The 22525-nt window shown below is 53.3% G+C and overlaps 4 protein-coding genes and 2 non-coding genes across 6 annotated transcripts; 2 read left to right on the plus strand and 4 right to left on the minus strand.

The window, feature by feature from the left end:
* Window positions 1-2128: 2128 nt before the first annotated feature.
* On the plus strand, window positions 2129-4206 carry TOM70 (TOM (translocase of outer membrane) complex component; the record flags this gene model as incomplete). The annotated part of the gene is made up of 3 exons (XM_053191199.1): window positions 2129-2320; window positions 2470-3916; window positions 3968-4206. 3 exons carry the CDS (start codon window positions 2129-2131, stop codon window positions 4204-4206), a joined length of 1878 nt encoding a protein of 625 aa, XP_053051182.1.
* Window positions 4207-4819: 613 nt separating this feature from the next.
* N0V96_005034 lies at window positions 4820-4891 on the minus strand. Its single transcript has one exon. It is a non-coding gene; the product is annotated as a tRNA-Ala (tRNA).
* A 7-nt stretch (window positions 4892-4898) lies between these two features.
* N0V96_005035 lies at window positions 4899-5006 on the minus strand. Its single transcript has one exon. It is a non-coding gene; the product is annotated as a tRNA-Val (tRNA).
* Window positions 5007-5943: 937 nt separating this feature from the next.
* N0V96_005036 (uncharacterized protein) lies at window positions 5944-7035 on the minus strand (the record flags this gene model as incomplete). The annotated part of the gene is made up of 3 exons (XM_053191200.1): window positions 5944-6288; window positions 6359-6883; window positions 6955-7035. The coding sequence occupies 3 exons, from the start codon at window positions 7033-7035 to the stop codon at window positions 5944-5946; spliced, it is 951 nt and encodes a 316-aa protein (XP_053051183.1).
* Window positions 7036-9560: 2525 nt separating this feature from the next.
* Window positions 9561-10689, minus strand: IMP4 (snoRNA-binding rRNA-processing protein imp4; the record flags this gene model as incomplete). The annotated part of the gene is made up of 5 exons (XM_065757286.1): window positions 9561-9732; window positions 9788-9919; window positions 9981-10115; window positions 10176-10360; window positions 10417-10689. The coding sequence occupies 5 exons, from the start codon at window positions 10687-10689 to the stop codon at window positions 9561-9563; spliced, it is 897 nt and encodes a 298-aa protein (XP_065614055.1).
* A 5568-nt stretch (window positions 10690-16257) lies between these two features.
* Window positions 16258-18072, plus strand: N0V96_005038 (uncharacterized protein; the record flags this gene model as incomplete). The annotated part of the gene is made up of 1 exon (XM_053191202.1): window positions 16258-18072. The coding sequence occupies one exon, from the start codon at window positions 16258-16260 to the stop codon at window positions 18070-18072; it is 1815 nt and encodes a 604-aa protein (XP_053051185.1).
* Window positions 18073-22525: the final 4453 nt, after the last annotated feature.

The raw sequence follows: 22525 nt of genomic DNA on the forward strand, positions 1-22525 counted from the left end.
CCATGTCAAGGTAAAGGCCTTGATGACCCTAGCAAACTGTCGAAGATGAAGTCAGATTCGCATCATACTCGTATACGCCCGAGAATTCAAGCGTGCATGTATCAAGCTTTCCACGTATTTGCCCGAAGAAATCTGAATCCAATCGTGTATCGTAAGGAGGTTACCGCCTAAGACCCGGAAGCCATTGCCCCATCTTTTAGGACGAAAGACCCGGAGGACTCCGGTGTGACCACCCCTTCATACATAGCAGACGTGACGATTGGCCTGTCGAATACTTTGGAGCCGTGGAGATCCATACCGTCACAGTCGTGTCTGGCTGCGTACGAGGTGAGGTTGTTGAGACCTGGGAGAAGTTCTCAGTGATCCCATGATAGTGTTGACCCTTGCCGGCATCACATTTCCATATCGGAAATGTGACATTTTCCCATAACAACTGAATCCGGAGTCACCTATGGATCAATTCAATAATGGTGACATCAGGCTGTGATGACAACCCGGGATGAAAGCCGGTGTGTTTAATAAACTTGGAACCTAGTGAGGGTATTGGCTTCCCTCAACCGCCAGTTTGGGAATTTGAACGCACTATTTCCACGGTTGTCAGCTTCTCTGAGCTTATAATTCATGAGTATAGAGCGCCGGGGCTTTATTGAAGACTTTGGGGCGGCTTTTAACTCTTTCATAGATCATCATCCTGTGCTTACGAGGTCTTTGTATAACACAGATTCGCCTCACCTCTGCGACTTAATATGGCTGACCATTCATGGACGGACGTATTATCTACTTGTATCGAGGAGTCCGACGTGAAGCTGGCTATTCACCATTGAGAGTGCCGCAACCCTTTCTGTCTACTGGAACAGCGAACACGGGTGGGTGTGGGTAAATGTTGGCATCTGGCATCTTGCTTATGGTGACCTCCTGCGGCCTTTCAAATGAAAAGTAACTCACTTTTCAAAGTAGAAAGCTATCGCCAGGAAACAGTGTCATTTCGTACCTGATGGTAGTCATTTGAGCGGCCATCAACATGATGTCTGACCAAAAGCAAAGTATGGCTCGACCAGTGTTCAACTGAGAGGCGCAGAGTCGGAGATAAGACCGTCTGCGTCTGCATTGCATATGGTCTGTCATATCTCACGATGAATCGTGGGAATTGGGTTCAGCCGGATTGGAACTTGTTTGTATATCTGTCACTTACATGTGGTTCTCTTCAGTGCCAGACCATGTAATTCACAGTGGATCGGAGGATGCCACTTTTGACTTTTCAATCTACATGGAGTCAGGCAGTCAGTTCGTCATCTAAGGTAAGGTAGGTAAAGCGAAGAAGGCGGAATGAGATAGATTGTATGGGATAGCATGGTAGACATTCAGACATTGTGGTGATGGTCTGAAACGGTGAGCGTAATCCACAGCGTTTTGCCAAATAAACATCATGGCAACGGTGGCATGTCTTTGATATATAGAGTCATTGTATGCGACAACTCCCTTTTGTCTCCAGTGCGACCACATCATGTGAGTTAATGTGACTCAGATTGTATAAAGATGAGGTTGACCTGTCCAAAGAGAAGATATTGGAGAGAATTTCTTGTTAATTTGGTATCCAAATAAGCACAGTTCCCTTCCGAGTCCAGGCGGTGACATGGCTTATCTGTCAACGTACTTGGGTACCTCAAGGGCTTACGCTGCATGCTGGGTGCCGTCCGCGGGCTCTGGCTGACCAACGCACCCTTGCCTTGAGGATGACTGGGACCCTCTTTGGTTACGTAGTGTGCAGATTTATAGGCGGTCCTCCCTTGCGCCCCCACTCTTAAATCGCCTGAGGCCAAGCTGATTTGATGAATGACAGCACCAAGCAGAGGCAACTGCCCGGAAAAACTCCTCACGAGCTTCCCCGTCGCGCAATAATTTTTTGAGGACGGTTACTGTCCGGAAGCTCCTGGCCCAGCGCAAGTGCAACAGCAACAGCAAAAGCAACAGAGCAACAACACCTGCAGCTCCTGCACCCTCTACATCATCGACCACACTGGTCAGCCCATTAATTACATTCCTTTCGACCTCGCGACTTTTCTCCCTAGGACACCTCTGATACCTTTCTTCCCTTTCTCTCTCAATTGCTCTTGGGCTCGTTGCCATCATGTCGAATCCCCTGCCGTCCGTGCCTCCCATGGCCAACCCTCCGACTGTCATCCCCGTTGATTCGTCTTCTGGCCTTTGGGATCGCATCACCTCATGGGCTTCGGATAACAAGGCCATTGTCTACACTGCCGCTGGCGTCGCCGTCGTCGCTACTGGTGCTGGTGTCATCTACTTCCTCAACAGCGACTCCGTACGTCATGCTTCCCATCTTATCCTCGCAACCCTCGTGGTCATGCGATCCAAATTTTTTCACCCGTCACTACCGAGATCTTGCCGTCTGTTATTGGCGCCAGATTGCCCTTATCTCAAACAGTAAAGCTGACTGAAGTGCGATTGAAGAAGACAGACTCGACACCAAAGCTCAGCAAGAAGGAGCGAAGGAAAAGAAAGGAAGCCGAGCGGAAGGCTGCAGCAGATGCCGAAAAGCAGCCCACACCTGCAGAAGCCGCAGCCCCTGCATCATCCAAAGCAGCCAGCGTCGAATCCGCCGACGAACTTCCCGAGATCACCGAGGCGACCGTTGCCGAGTTTACTACCGAAGAGCGGGAAAAGTATGCCGCCAAGCTTAAGGATGTCGGAAACCAAGCCTACGGTGGCAAGGACTACAACAAGGCCATCGACCTCTACTCCCAGGCTATTCTCTGCAAGGCCAACCCCATCTTCTACTCCAACCGCGCCGCCTGCTACAATGCCCTCGGCAACTGGGACAAGGTCGTCGAAGACACGACTGCCGCTATCAACCTTGACCCCGAATACGTCAAGGCACTCAACCGCCGCGCTAACGCCTACGAGCACCTGAAGATGTACGGCGAGGCCCTCCTCGACTTCACTGCTTCTTGCATCATCGATAGCTTCAAGAACGAGAGCAGTGCGCAATCGGTCGAGCGCCTGCTTAAGAAGTTCGCTGAGCAGAAGGCTCAGGAGATGATGGCCAGCCGGCCCAACAAGCTTCCTAGCCACACTTTCGTCGGCAACTACCTTCAGAGCTTCCGCGTCAAGCCCCGTCCGGCTGGACTCGAGGACTCTGTGGCCTTGTCCGAGGAGACTGGCAAGGGACAACTCCAAGTCGGTCTGAGTGCTTTGGAGAAGAAGACGGGCGACGGATACGAGGAGGCCAGAGCGGCCTTTGAGAAAGCGTTGGAGTTGGGCGACCTCGGCGAATTCGAGGCCCTTGCTTACAACCTCCGCGGCACTTTCAGCTGCCTGCTCGGAAAGCACGACGATGCCATGGTCGACCTGACCAAGAGCATCGAGCTCGATCCTTCCATGACCCAGAGCTACATCAAGCGCGCCAGCATGAACCTCGAGCTTGGTGCCCCGGAGAAGGCCGCCGAGGACTTCGAGAAGGCCATGGAGCAGAACACCGAAGACCCTGATATTTACTACCACCGCGCTCAGCTCCACTTCATCAAGGGCGAGTTCTCAGATGCAGCCAAGGACTACCAGAAGTCCATCGACCTGGACCGTGACTTTATCTTCTCTCACATCCAGCTTGGCGTGACCCAGTACAAGATGGGATCTATTGCATCATCCATGTCGACCTTCCGCCGCTGCATCAAGAACTTCAAGGAGGTTCCCGACGTCTACAACTACTACGGCGAGTTGCTTCTGGACCAGGGCAACTTCCAGGAGGCTATCGAGAAGTTCGACAGCGCCATCGAGATGGAGTCGAAGACGAAGCCCATGGCGATGAATGTCCTTCCCCTCATCAATAAGGCTCTCACCCTGTTCCAGTGGAAGCAGGACTTTGGGGAGGCCGAGAAGCTCTGTCAGAAGGCGCTCATTAGTAAGACCAGACGACGTCATTATACAAAGTGTAACCACTGACCGTTGATAGTCGACCCCGAGTGCGATATTGCCGTTGCGACCATGGCCCAGCTCCTCTTGCAACAGGGTAAGGTCACCGAGGCGCTCAAGTACTTTGAGCGCGCTGCAGAGCTCGCCCGCACCGAGGGCGAGATCGTCAACGCCCTGTCCTATGCCGAGGCGACCCGCACGCAGCTCCAGGTTCAGGAGAAGTACCCCAAGCTGGCCGCAAAGCTCCAGGGCATCGGCCCGGGTGGCATGCCCCGGTAAAGGGTCAATGACGTCCTGAACACGAAACATGTAAAACTCACCTTTGGCGGCGTGTAAGAAGAAAACAGCAGATCCCTTAGCAGATGGGGGAGCGGATAGCCAAGACAAAGGGCTCTTGGTTGGTAATAGGGGAAAATATCGAGGTGGGCAAGTCGCCCGCCTCGTTGAGTCATTTTTTCGTTGGTCGGTGAGGGAGGCTTTGGGAAAGGAGAGCAAAATCCAAGGCTCCGTACGTACGGCTGGGGAGGCATTGGTTGAAACCCTTACGTTGTACATAATCCGACTTCCCTCACTCTACGTACATTGGTGAGAGCATTGTAGAACTAGTCCACTGTCAATCATCTTTTGCTATTTCCAACCTTAAGTTGCATGGCTCTATCATCTGTTGCTATGATGTCTGTCTACAAGGAATACATATTCTGATAACATGACAGGCTCGAAGAAGTCAGGTATTATCTATGATTGCAGGCTAACTGACGATTCCACCCCAAGGCAAGCTATTCACGCCCACTACATATAAATGTAGTTCGTGATCGAAAATCCACACAAAACAGCAAAAAACATAATACCAAGTCAATCTTCACCGGCCCCAGGACCCAGGAGACGAAAAAGATGGACGATCTGGGAATCGAACCCAGGACCTACCGCATGCTAAGCGGTCATTATACCACTAAACCAATCGCCCAGTGATATGATCTAGCCCGGACTTGAACCGGAGACCTTCAGTGTGGCAGGCGAGAGAGGCGAAGCACTCTTTCGAGCTGTTAGACTGACGTGATAACCAACTACACCACCAGACCATGTTTTGTTGGAAACAATCAGAAAAAAGGGCGACTAGGTATGATTGGGGTGGGGGAACCATACTGGTTTGCCAAAATTGCGCGGGCGTTGCTGTGTGGTGCGGTGTGGAATGTGAAAGAGTGGATGTGGTGGCATCGTGAGAGCAAATTTCGTTGGTTGGGGGGGACGCGGAAAGTGACCGGGGTGCGCCGTGTTCCCAACCCCGACAGGCCTGGACCGGCCGGGTTCTCGCGTGGCTGCCATGGTTCGAAACGGGGTGAGATGCTGATAGGCAGGCCGGGTGGGCCAGAGCGGAGGGAGAAAAGAGGCGGTTGAAGAATCTGAAGAGCGACTCGGCAAGGTCATGGGGCATTTACAGGACGGGTCGGGTACGGATAGATGCCATGCGAGTTCATAAGTGTTCGCCATTGTGCGATACGTACAAGAGGGAAAAAATGGTGGCCTCTTTCTCTTCCAGCCCACTCGTGAGATCCAATGGACTATAGAATGGCAGGGGAGACAGGCGCAAAATAAATACAGATAAAAAATCCACTCCATGTTCCCCCTTCCGTCTGATCGCGTGAAAAGTATGCGTACAATAAGTCAATCGTTGGTGGGGAATCAAGAGCCCGCCGTGTCTCCTATACGCGGCAGCTGATAAAAAGGGAAAAAATCGTGGCTTCATCGGAAAAGAGCTGGGGTTTTGGGTTCGTGAGGCGGTAGCGCACGTGTATGTGCTCCGCCGTTTTTTTGTGTCGCCCTCAATTAGTACCGTCCATTCGTCCGAGCCATGGTCATGAAATCTAAACAATCGTAGTGCTGCTCTTTTAGAAGTGCTGTCCCTTTTCCATCATACGAGGGAGGTGCCGCAGCTGCCTCCTCATTCCATTACTTTCTCCAAATCGTCGTTGTAGTGCGATTGCGCACATGCGTGTCCGATTGTTGAGATCATACCCGCTAATTCTTCTTGGTGAGAGCAACGCCCAAACCGACACCGAGCGCGATGGCAAGGATGATGAGTACAACAACAAGGAGGCACCACCACTTGAGCTTCTTGCGTCTGCGCGCGTGGTCTGTCGCAACTTTGACTTCTTCATTGCCCTTTTGGATGTTTTCGACAGTCTGTTCGGCGTTCTGCTCGGCGGCTTGGACGACAGGTTCCTGCTGCTCGACAATAGTGGCCAATTCCTGGAAGAGTTGGCCAAGCTCCATCATGGTTTGCTCAATGCGCTGCAACTCGCTGTGACGGGCTCTGACGTTGCCCAAAATAGTGTTGGCGTGGCCTGTCCGGTTGGATTTGAGCTGGTCAAATCGTTAGTATACAGTGCCGAAGAGCCGACCAAAATCGGCCATAAACAATGCTAGAACGTACCGCTGTTTGGAAAACACCTTCGTCGCCCCAGTCCATCTGTGTCGCTTGCTCGACTTCATCTTCCGTCGCTTCCGGGTTAACGATGCGGTACTGGCGGGCAATCTGGTCGCGGTACCGCTTCTGGTAATCGCGCTCGATCTGCTGATACTTTTCGAGTTCGGACTTGAAGGTGTTCTTCAGAGAGTTGAGCTGCGCGGTCTTGGTTGCGCGCGATCCATCCTGTGTCTTGGATAGATCCCTCTCGAGGGCCTTGATGCCTTCCTTGACGCCGGTGTTGCGGATCTGAGTCGCGGAGACAGCCTGCTCAAGCTGGGCGCTGGTGCTGCCGTCGGGGGAGCCGAGAGAGCGCTGATGAAGCTGGGCAATGCCCTCAATGTCGGAAGTCAGGCCATTGATCTCTGTGCGCAATTGTTGGACCCGGGCAAGGAAATCTTGCTGGCTCAGAGTACGAGGCGCGGATTGCCCGGCATACTTGTCCGCCTCTCCGTACGGCTGCATTTCGTACTGGCCTTGGCCATATTGAGGCTATTATTCAGAAAAAGTCAGCGATATGGCATTGAGAGGGAATGCGCGGACGAAATTGGAGGGCGACGAACTTGTTGGTTGTCATAGCCGTATCCGCCTTCGGCCTGGGGGCCCTGGGCGTATGGATTTTGGTTATACTGTTGGTACGACATGTCTGACTCAAAGCAACTGTCAATGTCGACGATAGACAGTGCGATTCGAATCGCAGTTTAATCGACGAGAGAGCAGAGTTGAATGAGAGAGTCCGGCGCTATATGGTGTGATTGAGCCGGCGGTCTCGTGAGATTGTTGTGATGGTGCAAGGTGAAGGACCTTTCGGCTGATGTTTGGTTGTTAAATGACGTTAGACCTCCGGCCGCTGACAGGAACTGGGAAGTGCTGGAGAGACACTGAAATGACAATGAGGACGGGCCCAATCAGGCACCGAGACCTGTCAGAGCGGATACCCCGGGCTGTGTATGTGGTTGGATGGAGTCGCTCGTGAACGGGGCGACAGTGGGCAGGATTGGCCGATCTGCTTTCCGGGGTCCCTTTTTTTCTCTCGTTCCCTTCTTCCTGTTAAAATCTGACCAAGAGGAAACAAATAAACAAGCTTTACGAAGGAAATTCCTTCGTTTAAAATGAGTCCAAAGACGAGAAGAAATTCGAGGCTGCCCACCGCGCTTTTCAGATCTTAGTCAGACTCGGTACTTTATTCGATACCCAAGACGTCGGCCGGGAACAGTGAAAGACTGGATGAAGCGAACACCAGGTCAGTGACATCAGAACATGTTGCGCCGACGGGCGGGGCGAAGCTTATTATACCCAGGACGCATGTTCTACTCTGTAGCGGCAAGGTAGGGACGGACGGACGGTCTCACCCACCCCCCAGCGAGTCCCCAAGGGTCTGTCTCTCTCTCTCTCTCTCTCCTCACTCACTGGGCAGCAGCCACACACACACATACACACATACCTCACACAGGTTACTTTTTAGGTGCTCTGCTCTGTGTCTGCCCACCGCCGTCCGACGGGCCTTTGGTGCTGGCGGGAGGTTGGAGGCTGTAGCTGCCCCTCGTTCTCTCCGGGGGTCCGATCAGGCCTGTCCGTTTCCTTCTCATTCCCGTCCTTTCCCATCCTCGCTTGGCGAGCAACGCCCAGCCACCCCGCTGCGGAAAGAGTGACGATTGACAGCTGAGCAGCAAAATCGCAATGGAATGGGGAGCATTACACTACCCCGACTACCTACTGCGTAGAACATGGGTTGCTGAGTGGCGGCGGCGGCATCGGCAGATGTCAAATCGTGTCTGCGCCCCAAAAATAGACCTTGATATTCGGAATGCGGCTACAACACACCTCAGTTTGCTTGGGGATTTTTAACCAATTGACTCTTAGCTCTATCGCATACGGAACCCTTCCTACCTGATGCGAGAGCCGAGAAACGACAGGCAGAAGCTCAAAGTCCGTCGGCTTGTTCGCTGACCACGCTGGTCCCTAGCCCGGGGAATCGTCACCATTTTGTGGCTGTGCGAACACTTCCAGTTAACACACCTTAACGTTAACGTCCTAAGCCTCTCGATCCTCTTGCCGCGTATCAGCAGGCAATCCTCGGGCAGTGCTCAGTGCTGTACTGCCTCTACGATTACCCACTTCGCCTTATCCTTCTGGCCCTCTGCTCCGTACGCCGGGCTTCTATCGCACAGGACGATCAAAGACGATGGAAGCCACAGCGACAATTAGTCAATCAGAACCACGAGAGCTTACCTACGACGAAAGTACCTCTCGCGGCTTCTGCGTACTTTCCGCCCGTATCCGTATTGCGCGTATGTTCATAGCGGGGCCTCCATGACACCGAACTCTGTACGCGACCATTGGGACCATCTGATGTATTCCATCCCATGCTCAACCTTCAGTCATTGAGATCTTGGCGTTACTACCGCCAAGGCTTACTGCTGCTCGCCGCTCATTGGCTCGTAGTAGCTATTGCAAAGAAAGCTGCCGTCTTGACCTCAAGGCGTCACCTACCCTTATTGAACGAAAGCGCACCCTATGAGCCGCGGCCGATTCAGTGGTATTAATTGCCAAGTCGAGTTGTGGTCATTAGTCAAACTCGATGGTCTTTCGGCTACGTACGTCGATATGCTTTGTCATGAGCAAATCAACGATTAGAACTTAAGGACGAAGCTCTCAGGGGCTGGCCACAATCATGTAAATCAACCAGATGTAATAATTACTATTCAACAACATTTTGATTCTTCTTTTTGCCTGCCTTCCCTTGTCTTCTGCTGAAGCTTGTGATAAGTCTTTGTTTCCTACAGTCCGCCATCTTGCTGTTGTAAGCCGCCCAGAAACCACAGCATTCTAGCTTGGATATCTTCGGTTCAACATCGTTCTTCATCTTCCACTTCGCGAAGTTTCATGAGTGCCTCTGCCACGACGCTCGTCTTTTCGAATCCACCGACGACGCTTGAACAGCGCCTGGGTATTGTGGCCTCATTGAAATCCGCGTTCTCGTGACCTCCGGCTTCATTTCGTGGCGTACTGATTGACAAGTTCTGTTTGTCGTTGCTGTATTTCGCCCACGCAACGAGCCGATCTTCTGGGCGCTGATCGTATTAAACTTGCCCCGTGATCTTTCACGGCAGCGACGCTTAGGCCTTCGACAACATCTGTCGTGTCGGTTCTCTTCTGTGGTCCTTTCTCACAGATACTCCTTCTTTCTACCAGTACGAGTGTACTGTGTAAGGTGCCATTCAACATCGCCATCCTTGTTTTCCAAGGTACCACCGCGAATCTCGAAGGGTCGCATTGTCATCCGAGGCCCAACCTCAGCAAGCTCGACAGAATCGTACGAAGTCCGGACAAAAACGTGACTACCAGGGTATTAGCAAAGGTCTAGCGGGGGATCGGAACTACGAATGAGCTTACTGTCTGACTTCAATGGAGTCTTCGTTATTCACAAATGTCACTACCCTTGACCCTACCTTAGCCTTGGTGGTGGGGGGATCGAGTGGAGGGAAAAGATGTTTCAGGATCTTCACGATCCGCTGTCCTAGCCGACTAGGAGAGTTGATTGATGATTAGTGACTGTCGAACGACATCCCAAGCCGATATCTCATACCTCTTAAACCCCTCAAATATTAACCGCGGGAAAGCTTCTGAGACGGATCCTCTGATGCTTCCGGGTATGTCTGCTCTGAGTACAACGTTATGGAGGGACATTGATAGCGTAGGGCCGTGTGGAAGATGGGAAATGCTTTGTTGGAGAGGTTCGTCAGCTGGTGGCTCGTCTTGGATTCAAAACAGGGTGACGTACGTCATGGCAGTTGGCACACCGCGATGTTCGTGAAGGAGGACAATGTCCGTAAGCCCGTTGGACTTGCTAGACTGCACAATGTCCGGCAAAATCAAATTTCCACGATTGAGCCTAACGGATGTAGGCAATAGCAGTCTGATCTCTTTCGAGAAGGCTGAAAGCCTCGAAGACGGATCTCTTGAAGTCTGAAAGGGTGAGCTTTTACTGATGTGCCTAAGATGAAATAATGGAATAAACTAACTGAAACCAAAAGGCGTGGCTCCGAGATTCCCGACAATTGAGAGTATTCGTCGTCGAGATCCATCTCCTCGTCGACTGTTCGATCGGGTCGCGACTCGTCATATTGGTAGTCTTTCCGCAGCGCCTTGTTCTTTGCGATTTCGGGGTCGATGGGCTTGCCAGAAGCAAGGGCAGATCGTAGCTGGGCGCGCTTCTCGGTCGTCTCCGCCTCTTTTAATATAAGCGCCTTGCGATAGAGGTAGTCGCGCCGTTGTCGAGCCTGTTTCCGGATCATGTTGGGCTGTTGGAATGTGAGATGGTGGGATGTCAATGCTAGAGTTTCGCAATGCATTCATGGTACCTAAGATAGGCTGATCGAGAAAAAAAACCTTATCAGCTGGCAGGTATCCACTTTCGAGCACCCCAGTGTGTGGGTCACGTGGTGATAAGCTACATCCCACCAAAACACCACCCTTTCGCCGCTACCTACCTACTGTGTCGGACTTTGGATCTTTCCTAGGTGCTTGGATTCACCAACGAAAAGGCACACAACCACTCCCGACAATTCCATGCCCCGTTGGTGTACCTTTGAAGTTTCCGCACGAATCCCCCAACTTCACATACCGATATGATGTGACCATCCCCCTTCCCGATCCACCTCGAATCCCCCTTCCGTACGACCTGAGCCAACTGAGGCTCTGCGACGCCGAACCATTCGAGAACCATAAAGAAGCTGAAAGTAAGTTGCGCATTCCCCATAGCGCCTGAACAATGTCCCCGAAAACACAGCAGGCACATACGCAGGATTTTCTGCATTTACATCGTATGCGACAGCCTACTGACACTTTTGTAAGGGAGATCAGCAGAGAGAAGTAGAAATCCGGAACACCGCGAATATGGAGAGCGCCTTCAAGAATCTCGGGAACCACCTAGTTTCCGACAGCGCCGCTGCGATCAAGGCCGGCGACGATGTCTTGACCGGTATCGATGCCGATGAGAGCCTTCTCTACGGCAAATTTGGCGGCCGCGACGGTCGCCGCCGTGCCGACGATGACGACAACCAAACCGAGCTTTACGATGATGACGATGTGGACAGCCTGACCAGCATGCCGATTGGGGCTATGAAGGATCTCAATATTGGAAGACCCAAGGAGGAAGATAGGAAGCTTCCCCCTCACGCTTGCGCGTATGGCATGCCTCCGAGCTTCCGAGCCTCCTCTTGAATCTAACACTGGCTTAGGTATTGTGGAATTCATTCCCCGAGCTCCGTCGTCAAGTGCCTTGGCTGCAACAAGTGGTTCTGCAGCGCCCGCGGAAATGCTACCTCCAGCCACATTGTTTCCCATCTGGTCCGGGCGAGACACAAGGAGGTTCAGCTTCACCCGGAGTCTACCCTGGGTGATACTGTACTTGAGTGCTACAACTGCGGAACCAAGAACGTCTTTCTCCTGGGCTTCATTCCTGCCAAGTCGGATACCGTTGTTGTGCTGCTATGTCGTCAGCCCTGTGCTGCGAACACATCCTCCAAGGATATGAGCTGGGATACCTCTCGATGGCAGCCCCTGATTGAGGAGAGAGCTTTCCTGACCTGGCTCGTCGCGACGCCCTCCGATGCCGAGCAGCTCCGCGCTAGACACCTCACCCCACCGATGATTGCCAAGCTGGAGGAGATGTGGAAGGAAAATGCGACTGCTACGGTTGCTGACCTTGAGAAGGCCGCTAGCATCGACGACGATCCTCACCCCGTCCTCCTCAAGTACGACGACCCTTACCACTACCAGAACATCTTTGGCCCCCTCGTCAAGATGGAATCCGACTACGACAAGAAGCTCAAGGAAGCCCAGTCTGAGGACGGACTTACGGTCCGCTGGGATTACGGCCTGAATAACAAGCACCTGGTCAGCTTTGAACTGCACAAGATAGAGTCGGGTGACGTTAAGCTGGCCGTTGGCGACGAAATGCGATTGCGATACAAGGGCGAACTCCGCCCTGCCTGGGAGGGAGTCGGCTATGTCATCAAGATCCCCAATAATCAATCCGATGAAGTCACTCTCGAGCTGCGTAAGGCCGGCAACGAGAAGACTGTGCCGACTGAATGCACCCACAACTTCTCAGCAGACTATGTCTGGAAGGCTACCTCGTATGATCGCATGCAGTATGCCATGAAGACTTTCGCCGTGGACGACATGAGTGTCTCGGGTTACATTTTCCACAAGCTCCTGGGCCACGACGTCGCTGTCGCGCCGATGAAGACGACTATGCCTAAGAAGTACAGCGTCCCCGGCCTCCCCGACCTCAACACTAGCCAGATCGCCGCCATTAAGGCTGTGCTGTCGACCCCGCTCAGCTTGATCCAGGGACCACCAGGCACCGGCAAGACTGTTACTTCGGCAACCATTATCTACCACCTGTGCAAGATGAACAACGGACAAGTTCTTGTGTGCGCGCCCTCCAACGTCGCCGTCGACCAGCTCTGTGAGCGCATCCACCGCACCGGCCTCAAGGTCGTTCGTCTTACAGCCAAGTCCCGAGAGGATGTTGAGTCCTCCGTGAGCTTCCTTGCTCTTCATGAGCAAGTTCGTATGAACGACAGCAATGGTGAGCTTGTCAAGCTGGCGCAGCTAAAGACCGAGCTTGGCGAACTATCCAGCCAGGACGAGAAGAAGTTTAAGCAGCTCACCAAGGCCGCCGAAAGAGACATTCTACACAACGCAGATGTCGTCTGCTGCACCTGTGTCGGTGCCGGCGATCCTCGTCTGTCAAAGATGAAATTCCGTAATGTTCTTATTGACGAGTCGACTCAATCGGCCGAGCCCGAGTGCATGATTCCCCTCGTTCTCGGATGCAAGCAGGTTGTCCTCGTTGGTGACCACAAGCAGTTGGGCCCTGTCATCATGAACAAGAAGGCTGCCAAGGCTGGTCTCAACCAGTCCTTGTTTGAGCGTCTCGTCAACTTGCGCTTGGTTCCCATTCGCCTCAACATCCAGTACCGCATGCACCCTTGCTTGTCCGAGTTCCCGTCCAACATGTTCTACGATGGATCTCTCCAGAACGGTGTTACAGTCAAGGATCGCGTTCGCCGCGATGTCGACTTCCCATGGCCTGTGGTTGATATGCCGATGATGTTCTGGTCCAACCTTGGCAATGAGGAAATCTCGGCATCCGGAACGTCCTACCTCAACCGTACCGAAGCCTCCAACGTGGAGAAGGTTGTAACCCGCTTCTTCAAGGCTGGCGTAAAGCCTTTGGACATTGGTGTTATTACGCCGTACGAGGGTCAGCGAAGCTACATCGTTAGCACCATGCAGAACACTGGCACATTCAAGAAAGAGAGCTACAAGGAAGTCGAGGTTGCCTCCGTTGACGCCTTCCAGGGTCGTGAGAAGGACTTCATTGTTCTATCCTGTGTTCGTTCCAACGACAACCAGGGCATCGGTTTCCTTTCGGATCCCCGTCGTCTTAACGTCGCCTTGACTCGTGCTAAGTACGGCCTTGTCATTATTGGTAACCCCAAGGTCCTTTCCAAGCACGAGCTTTGGCACCACCTCCTTGTCCACTTCAAGGACCGTAAGTGCTTGGTTGAGGGACCTTTGACCAATTTGCAGACCTCGCTGTTGCAGTTCGGAAAGCCCAAGACAGCATATCGCCAGAAAATGAGCCAGCCACCTCAATTCAATGCCGGTGGCGGGTTCCCCAACGGCGGCGGCAACCGCTTCAACGGTGCTGGCTCTACACGCGACTTTGACTCAGGCTCTATGATGTCCTACATTCCCGACGACGTCTCCTCGATCCACAGCTCTCTGGGCGGTGCCGGCTTGAACACCACTTACCCTCCCATCTTCTCGAGCTTCACCCCTGATCAATGGCCAGGCCTCCCCGGAGTGCCCGGGTCCAGCCGCTCCGGCATCAAGAGAGGAGGTCGCGCCACTGAGAGCATTGCGGGCGAAAGTGTCGCAAACTCGGAGTACACAGATGCTAGCGCTAGCGTCATCGGTGCAAAGGGTGTTGGACAGGGCGGTGTCAGCCTGGGCGCCGGTCTCCAGGACGCAATTCACGGTATGCGCCCTGCATCCTACAGCCACAGTGACCGCTTGAAGCATTACGTCGAGAGTGGTGGTCGCATGGGAGCCGGCAATGGCTTCGGCCGTCGCTACGATGACGACGAGAAGAGCGTCAGCACCGCCTTCCACAGCCAGATTGGTGGCGGCTTCGACTGAGTGCCGAGATGGATTGGGACAGGGACTTGCTTTACCAAACCCAAGGGTTATTCATACCTCATCCTCTGAAGGCTTCAGCCCTCGCCGCACCATGCTCGGTGCTGTACACAGGAACAGGCAGCACGCCTGAGCCTAGAGGCGTCTCGGAATACCGGCTCCGGTCATTGAGAACCACTCCACGTGGTCGGCCATTCGGCTTCCAACGACGACAACGACGTGCCGCAGGCGGGTCATGGCCCGACCAGCGAGAGCTGCAACCGACGGAGGGGGTCGCACGCGCGCCCTCAACGGCCCGTACTTTGCAGATTGTCAATCAGAGAGATGTCGAGTGTTAGCAAGGGGATGAGATCTGGCGGAGGTAGGATGTTATGCTCGGGCGGAGGACACGGGTCAGCGTCTGAGGAGGCAACTCAAAATGCTGTCGAGCATTGAGGCGTAGAAGCGATAAGTCTTCTATGGCACACTGCATTTACTGCGAGGAAGCCCACGACAGATGTCATGCAGTTTCTATGTCGCACGCAGAAAGCGCACTACGAGATCCAGCTTAGAGTTTAGCTTCTTAGTTTAATCACCGTCTTTATTTGCACCTTGTTCTCTGCCCCCAGATTGCGCTAATCATCGCGAGACCACCCTCCCAATATTCCTATCCACAGTCCTGGCCGGGCCGGAGAGGTAAACTTGTCAATACCTATGGCACATGCAGACCCTGTGTTCCTTGAGTATCGGATATACTCCGAAGTAAGGTATCTTTTCGAGATGATTGCCATGGTGCCTTGCTCATTAGTATTACGGAGTACTTGTTTGGGTTCAAAGGATGGAAGAATTGTATCCTCTTTTTTCCTTGCTGATGGCGTAGCATCAGCCAATCCACCGATAGACAGGGGGCAGGGTCTGGGACCCCACAGACTTGAAAATAGATTGCCAGCGACGGGGGGCCACCCATGTCCAAGCGCGGGAGCCTCACCCAATCTGACAACGACAAGCAGGTCACCACCCCCTGACAGTCCTGACGGACATGCATTCTTCGCGAGACCGGGCCATCTGATGGGAGGTCCACTATGACGATCCGTCTGATTCTTGGCTTCGCAAAACGTTTGGCGAGCGGATTCCCCAAATGGAGTTTCGAGTTGCAGCAAAGCGGCCAGCGGCCAGTGGCCAGCCACCGGGCGGCAGTGTTCGGCGAGATTCGAGAAAAGGGTGAAGACCCAAAGGGAGGGGGAACTTGGGTGCTTGGGAAGGGCAGGAACGGCTTCTTGGCGTTTTTACGTACACGTGTTGAGCAGGTGAGCATCAATGCCTTTCCCTTCTTTGGCGGTGGGAAAACAAGCCCGATGGCTCCGTAACCCCCTTGGCCAAGGATTGTTTGGTTCCTGAGCGTCAGAAGAAGCTTTGGCGCTTCCGCTTCTTCTTCCGACCTTCCACTGCCAAGGTTTCGTTTCTTTTTCATCCAAAGAGGTCGCACTTCACCTCGTATCGGAACGTTGGTTTTTATTCCAACGCTGTCCTCCTTCGCTGGGCGATCCGACGAACTCTTCCTTGATACTGCGGTCATTCACCTCGTCTTGACGGGGAAACGACATGAGTAACCAGTTGCGCCGAGCAATGCTGCCGCTGCCCTCTCTATCCCCGTACCCCGAGCCGCCAACATGATCACCATACGCCGACGACCCGCGAGGGTACCAATCTACCTGGGCATTGCCCTGACACTGCTGTTGGTCTGGCATACCGGCTTTCCCGCCGGCTGGAGCGCTGGAACCCTCAACTACAACGGCATCCGCTACCGCAAGTCGAGCTACGACTGGGCGAGCCTGAAGCCCGAATATCCGTTAGAGAAGCCGCTACGTACGCCCCCGAAAGGTACACCCGTCGAACTCCCACGAGTCCAGTACGATTTCGACAGCAGCAAAAAGAAAGCGGGAAAGAAGACGAGCAAGAAACTCTCCCACGATGAGAACGGCGACCGTGATCGGGAGAAGCAGACCGAGTCGAGACGGGCCGCCGTCGTCCACGCCTTTCGGCGGAGCTGGGCGAGCTACAAAGAGAATGCGTGGACGTGGGACGAGCTGACCCCCGTATCGGGCCATGGCAAAACCACATTTGGTGGTTGGTCAGCCAGTTTGGTCGACGGCCTCGATACCCTATGGATTATGGGAATGCACGACGAGTTCCGCCGGGCCGTCAGAACCGTCGCACTGATCGACTGGTCCAACACTACGGAGACGGCCGCCAACATGTTTGAGACGACAATCCGCCACCTGGGCGGTCTCATCAGCGCCTACGACCTGAGTGGCGAGCCGGCCTTGCTGGCTAAGGCCGTTGAGCTGGGTGACATGCTATACATGGGCTTTGATACCCCGAACCGTATGCCGCCCTTCTGGTTCAAGTTCTCCGATGCAAAATACGGCACGCAAAAGGTGGGCGAGCGCGAGTCCTCGGCTGCGGGATGCTCGCTCTCCATGGAGTTTACCCGCCTATCCCAGTTGACTGGCAATGCGAAATACTACGACGCCACCGAGCGAGTGAAGGAGTTCCTCGTCAAGACGCAGACGCGTAGTAAGCTGCCCGGCATGTGGCCCATGTACATGAACTATCGCGATGAGAAGGTAGAGGACAGCTCCTTCACGATTGGCGCCCAGGCCGACTCCCTCTACGAGTATCTGCCCAAGATGCACGCCCTACTGGGCGGTCTCGACAGCGAGTATGGGAAGCTTACAGTCGACTCTTTTGACGTCATCGACAAGCACATCCTCTTCAGGCCCATCCTTCCTAATAAAACAGACATCCTCATCCCAGGCAACGCCTTCGCCCACGGAGACAACGTCGACCTGACGCCCGAGATGCAGCACCTGGGCTGCTTCGCCGGCGGCATGTACGGCCTTGCTGGCAAGCTTCTGGGCCGTGATTCGTACGTCAGCATTGGCGAAAAGATCTCCCGCGGTTGCGCCTGGGCATACAAAGTCTTCCCCACGGGCATCATGCCCGAGATTATGACATTCCACCCCTGCAACGAGCCGGACCACGGCGCCTGCGAGTGGGACCAAAAGACGCACGGCAGCAAGAGCGACGTGCCCGGCGGCGTCAAGCAGGTCCGCGACAGCCGTTACATGCTCCGCCCCGAGGCCATTGAGAGTATCTTTTACATGTACCGCATCACGGGCGACGACGAGTGGCGCGAGGTCGCGTGGGACATGTTCCAGAGCATCCGGCGCGCGACGGAGACGCCGCTGGCGTACTCTTCCATTGCCGACGTCAACGTCCAGCCAGGGCAGACGACCAAGACGGACTCGATGGAGAGTTTCTGGTTTGCTGAGACGCTGAAGTACTTTTACCTCATCTTTTCGCCGCCCGACGTGATTAGTCTCGACGAGTGGGTGCTCAACACAGAAGCGCACCCGTTCAAGCGGCCCCATAAGACGGATCACGTCGAGACCGAGGCGGAGATTCGAGAACAGTCCAAGTAAGATTACATACAAAGACGACCATCATATATGGTGACTGGTAGGAACTCGAGCATTAGGTGCATGTTAGATGGGTTTATTGCATTGGGTGGATATACATGTGCACTAGTATAGATAAGAAGAGGGCGCGCCAGGTTGCAAATCTCTTTGTGAAAGCAAAGTAATAGTATATATCTACCTCACGCTTCTCATCCTTTGCTTTTGATGCTGATTATTCAGCCAATGTGTTGACTCCTCTCTTCACTACCTTTCATTAATTGTGGTCCGAATCTACTGTCTAGACGACAGAGTTGATCTGTCTCTGCGCCCTTTGAAGAATCCTTGTGACGGCCCGCCTCTCTATTCGAATTCCTTCCCAGCCGATGCGGTATACGTTATTGTCGTCAAAGAGACGGAGGGCCTGAGTAAGGCACGAATTACACTGCAGGTAGTTGAAACACGTTACAGGAGTGAAAAAGCATTATACACATCATGAAAGCTCGTAGGTTGACAAAATTGCCACCTCTGAAGTAGCGCCTCGGAGACGGGCTAGCATTGCACATTTAAACAGCATTTATCGAATAAGATTATAAACATCAAACCACTTGTATTCCAGAGCCTCAGAAAGCCAACAGTGGAGGGACGGAAAGTTGTTACCATAGATGGAACACACGGGCACATGTTGTCAACAAGCAGACATTTCGTCAGGCCCTGCTTGCCTCATCTCATCTGCTTCTTTCTGCATCGCTGATAGGCAAAGCCTTACATAGGTCGGTGTCTAACGATGATGCACTGTTGAGGGACGCCCAGAGACAACTATCGGGAAGCCATAAGAGGCTTCTTGAATGGCAGCCTGGACTTGCACTCCTTGTCCTGCCTCCTCATCATCCGTTATCCTGGTTCCATATGCTGGTGTTGGGGAGTTTCAAGTCCTTCTGGCTATGTAGCTGTGCAGTGTCTGCGCTTGTGTGTGCTAGCCTATCCCTCACGCGTCGAGGTAGGCGTGGACACCATTCGCGAGAACCATGAAGACGAAATCTTCACTGTTTCAAAGATCCATCACTTCCCACAGTCAGTACGAGCTTAACATTACTCCTCAGATGCTCAGTGAAGCAAGAGATTCTCGCCAGAAGTATGCCTCCAGTCTCCAATTTGCACAGCGGCTACTGCGGGTTTACAGAATATTCCCAGCCGCGAGAACCCGTCTATGGATACAAACCATGCGTCAACCACAAAGCTCAGCAACACGTTTGAAACATGGCTTTGCTCGCCGACGGGATCTGGTTAGTATGCAGTGCTCAGCAAATAAGAAAGGAAAAACCAAACTTGCCGGATCTCTTCTTGGCGGCTGAATAGACCAAAAGTGGCTATGGGATCTTCAGAGCCCCAACTCGTAGACTCGGACGAGCCAACGACCGGAGAGGGGACTGGTTAAGGTGTCTTTCCACGCAAGAAAAAGGCAAACGGTGACAGCAAGGGCCCGATTCGAATTCGTCCCGTCGTCTTTCGATCCTTACCAGACACTCTAGATCGCCGTAGATGACCCCACAGTAGCACGGTTTTGGCTGGGGTCCTTGTCGTGAAGCCGCTGCGTTGAGCTTTCTTTTCCACTCACCGGTGTAGATGACGACACGATCAAGAGTTATTGAATTCGTTTGCGCCCATCGTCCCGTTCAGTGAAGACGAGTTATTTTCCCCTTCCTCTCCCGTATTTTACCACAGCATTCTTGCCTATTCCGCGATACAAGGCAAGAAAAGCAATACCACCGAACTATGGGAGATGGACACTCTCCAGGCCCCAGGGGATGGGACAGTGGATTCATCGTCTGTGCGATGGCCGCGGGTCCTAGCCGGATATATGTCTCCTATCTTCTCTTCTTGCGAAAGAAAGCAGGGCGCTAGTGGTAAAGGTGATCAGCGAACCCCGTTTCTGGATCTCGAGACAGTATGAGACCGATATAATGATCCACTGCCTCCGGGAGGTGGAGTCGAGGCCCGAGTGTTCACCTTACAAGAACGAGTGCCGGGCTGCTGTGTACATCCGTAGTCGCGGGGCATGTATCCGTATTATCGTGAGTCTGTATTTAGCGGCGGGTCGTCGTACAACCAGCGGTACCGAGCGGCCGCACAGAGCCACCCTCCCCAGCAGTGTAATTTTCAGGGAACGATCTTCAGGCACAACGGCAGATGGAGTAATCATCCGCCCAAGGTTGGAAAGATGGACAGAGTTGTTCAAGTCGCAGATTTTGGCACACGGGAAATTGGTCAGGAGGCTGAATCAGCAAGGTGAGCAATTGTAAATGATCGTGGTGTTTGAGATTTGTCGTGGAACTGTGCCGCTTTGTGTTGCGTTGCAGTTCCCTTTATCCATCGGAGGTTTTTGGTTTGAAAATATGCAGTCGATATTGGTTCTTCGGGTCCCGCTTCATGATACGTGGGTGGGCATTGATTGTGATTGCGTTGCGCACCCACTCGTGCGTGTGCCGGTGTTCTCAATGAATGATCCCGCCAACCGTTCATACTCCGCCTGGATAAACAGTTTGGGGGCCCATGTGGGGTTCCAGTTCGCTTATGTTTGACTAGCAGAACTGAATCCTTCGCATCGTTGCACTTGACTTGTTGCTGGCTGGTCTAGGCTTGAAGAAGTGTGGACCATGGTTCTAGCCACAATACATGCTGGGGGATGATCCGCAGACGAGAGGCGAGACTCATTGATCGTAGGAAACCGAGACGGTCCACGGAGGAACACTGTCCACAATAAGAAGTTGAGACCGGTTACCGACGAGGCTACGTGGGTGGGCGTGACGGACTGATGATGCCTGCCGTGAGTAGAGAAGCGTCTTGATAGCTTTATTCTGGACCAATGTGCCTTGCGCTACTTCCGCGCCTATAACGTTAGAAACATAAACGGACGCAGGTACCGAGCGCCCCGTGCCCCCACCGTCCATCCCATCCGAACTGGTTTGTTTAGTCGACGACTCGGATTTGCTCAAGACTCTTGAAGGGAGGAACGCGGCCGCCGGCAACACTTTGGGAGCCGATTGATGGGCGGTGGTACGGAGTGAAAGGATCAGTGCACAAGGCCGCTGCAAGCCTGCAACCCGTACCCGTGCGTTGCATGGCGTAGGCCAGCAAGCTGGGTTTCTTTCGTCTTAGCCTCGAGGTAGCAAGCTCTCGAGGCGGCGCTTGGAGCGTTTTAGGTACTTGTTGGATCAGCGCCCGAATGGATCTTGGTAATGGTTCCTGGCCCGGTGGCCGCGAGCCGAGAGGAGGAAACATAGCTGGGCGATGCTGACGGGTCGAACTGGGATGAGGTAGCATAGCGTCGCGCTGTTGCCGGGTAGGCGACCGACTACCTGGCTACATTTGGCCCTCAAATGGCTGGGCTGGGGGTCCCAGGAGGAATTGCTCCCGCAGATTTGTTATTTGTATCTCTGTTATGGCACCTAGCTGGTACTTCGAAAACAGGTCGAAAGAGGATAGGCAGAATCGCCAGGCATGGTTTCATTTGGAATCCCACGGCGATCATGATCAATGTGTTTTGTTAACATTTCAAAATGAGAGAGGAACGGTTGGATGGAAGAAGAAGCCAATGGGGTAGAGCATTGAAAGATGTCGTGTTGTGGGGTGTGGATGTGGAGGTGGAAGGGATGGATGAACCAGACAGACGGGTCTTTTGGCACAGTATAAACCGGCGGACGGGATGGGATGGGATGGAATGGAAATGGAATGGACGAAGAACGGGAAAGTCGTCCCAGTCATTGAGACGACAGACGGCAGGAACAAAGGGGTCGCCGTTGCCGTACCTGTGTGCCTGCCCATCACCCGGCTGACAATGGGACGAAGTCGCGGCCCATGAGATGAGACGCGTATAAGGTACCTTACTCGGCGACATACCTTATTCTATCTTACTTATTAAGGAGTTCGCACTTTGTTTACTAGACACGAGACAATTGCAGAAATCCGGGGATTTAGTTCGTCCCATTGATTGCGCTCCACTGTGCAAAAACAACACGTCTATCCGTAAGGTACTTTGTACCTTACTCTGTACTCCGTAGAGTACTTACTTGAAGACGAACGCTCTTCCAGAAGATTCAAGTCGAGGTTAATTTATCGGTGGTCGGTTCCTTTCCGTCATGGCAAGGAAGTCAATGCCACTAAAGCGTCAATCAGCAATTGCCTTTTAATTGGCAACTTGGGCTGGTTCCTATCTCCTGGCCACTGAGCTTCGTCGCATTCCCCTGCCTGAAAGCTTGCGTATAAACGGAAATCGGGATGATCCTTGAGCTGTCGCACGCTGCGAAATAGGCCTACACTCTGCAGTGCCTGCTCGGAGTAAGCCAGCTTCGAGACAAGACATGCGAACGCAGTCGAGGGAAAAGCAAGCACAAACAGCCATGGCTTGTTCCTTGGGCGATTGAGCGGCCAGTCCGGGCAAGGTCGAGCAGCAAAGGGCGGCACCTGATGCTCTTCACCG

Source organism: Colletotrichum fioriniae, assembly GCF_027942845.1.
Source record: "Colletotrichum fioriniae strain IMI 355084 chromosome Unknown scaffold_5, whole genome shotgun sequence".
Classification (NCBI taxonomy): domain Eukaryota; kingdom Fungi; phylum Ascomycota; class Sordariomycetes; order Glomerellales; family Glomerellaceae; genus Colletotrichum; species Colletotrichum fioriniae.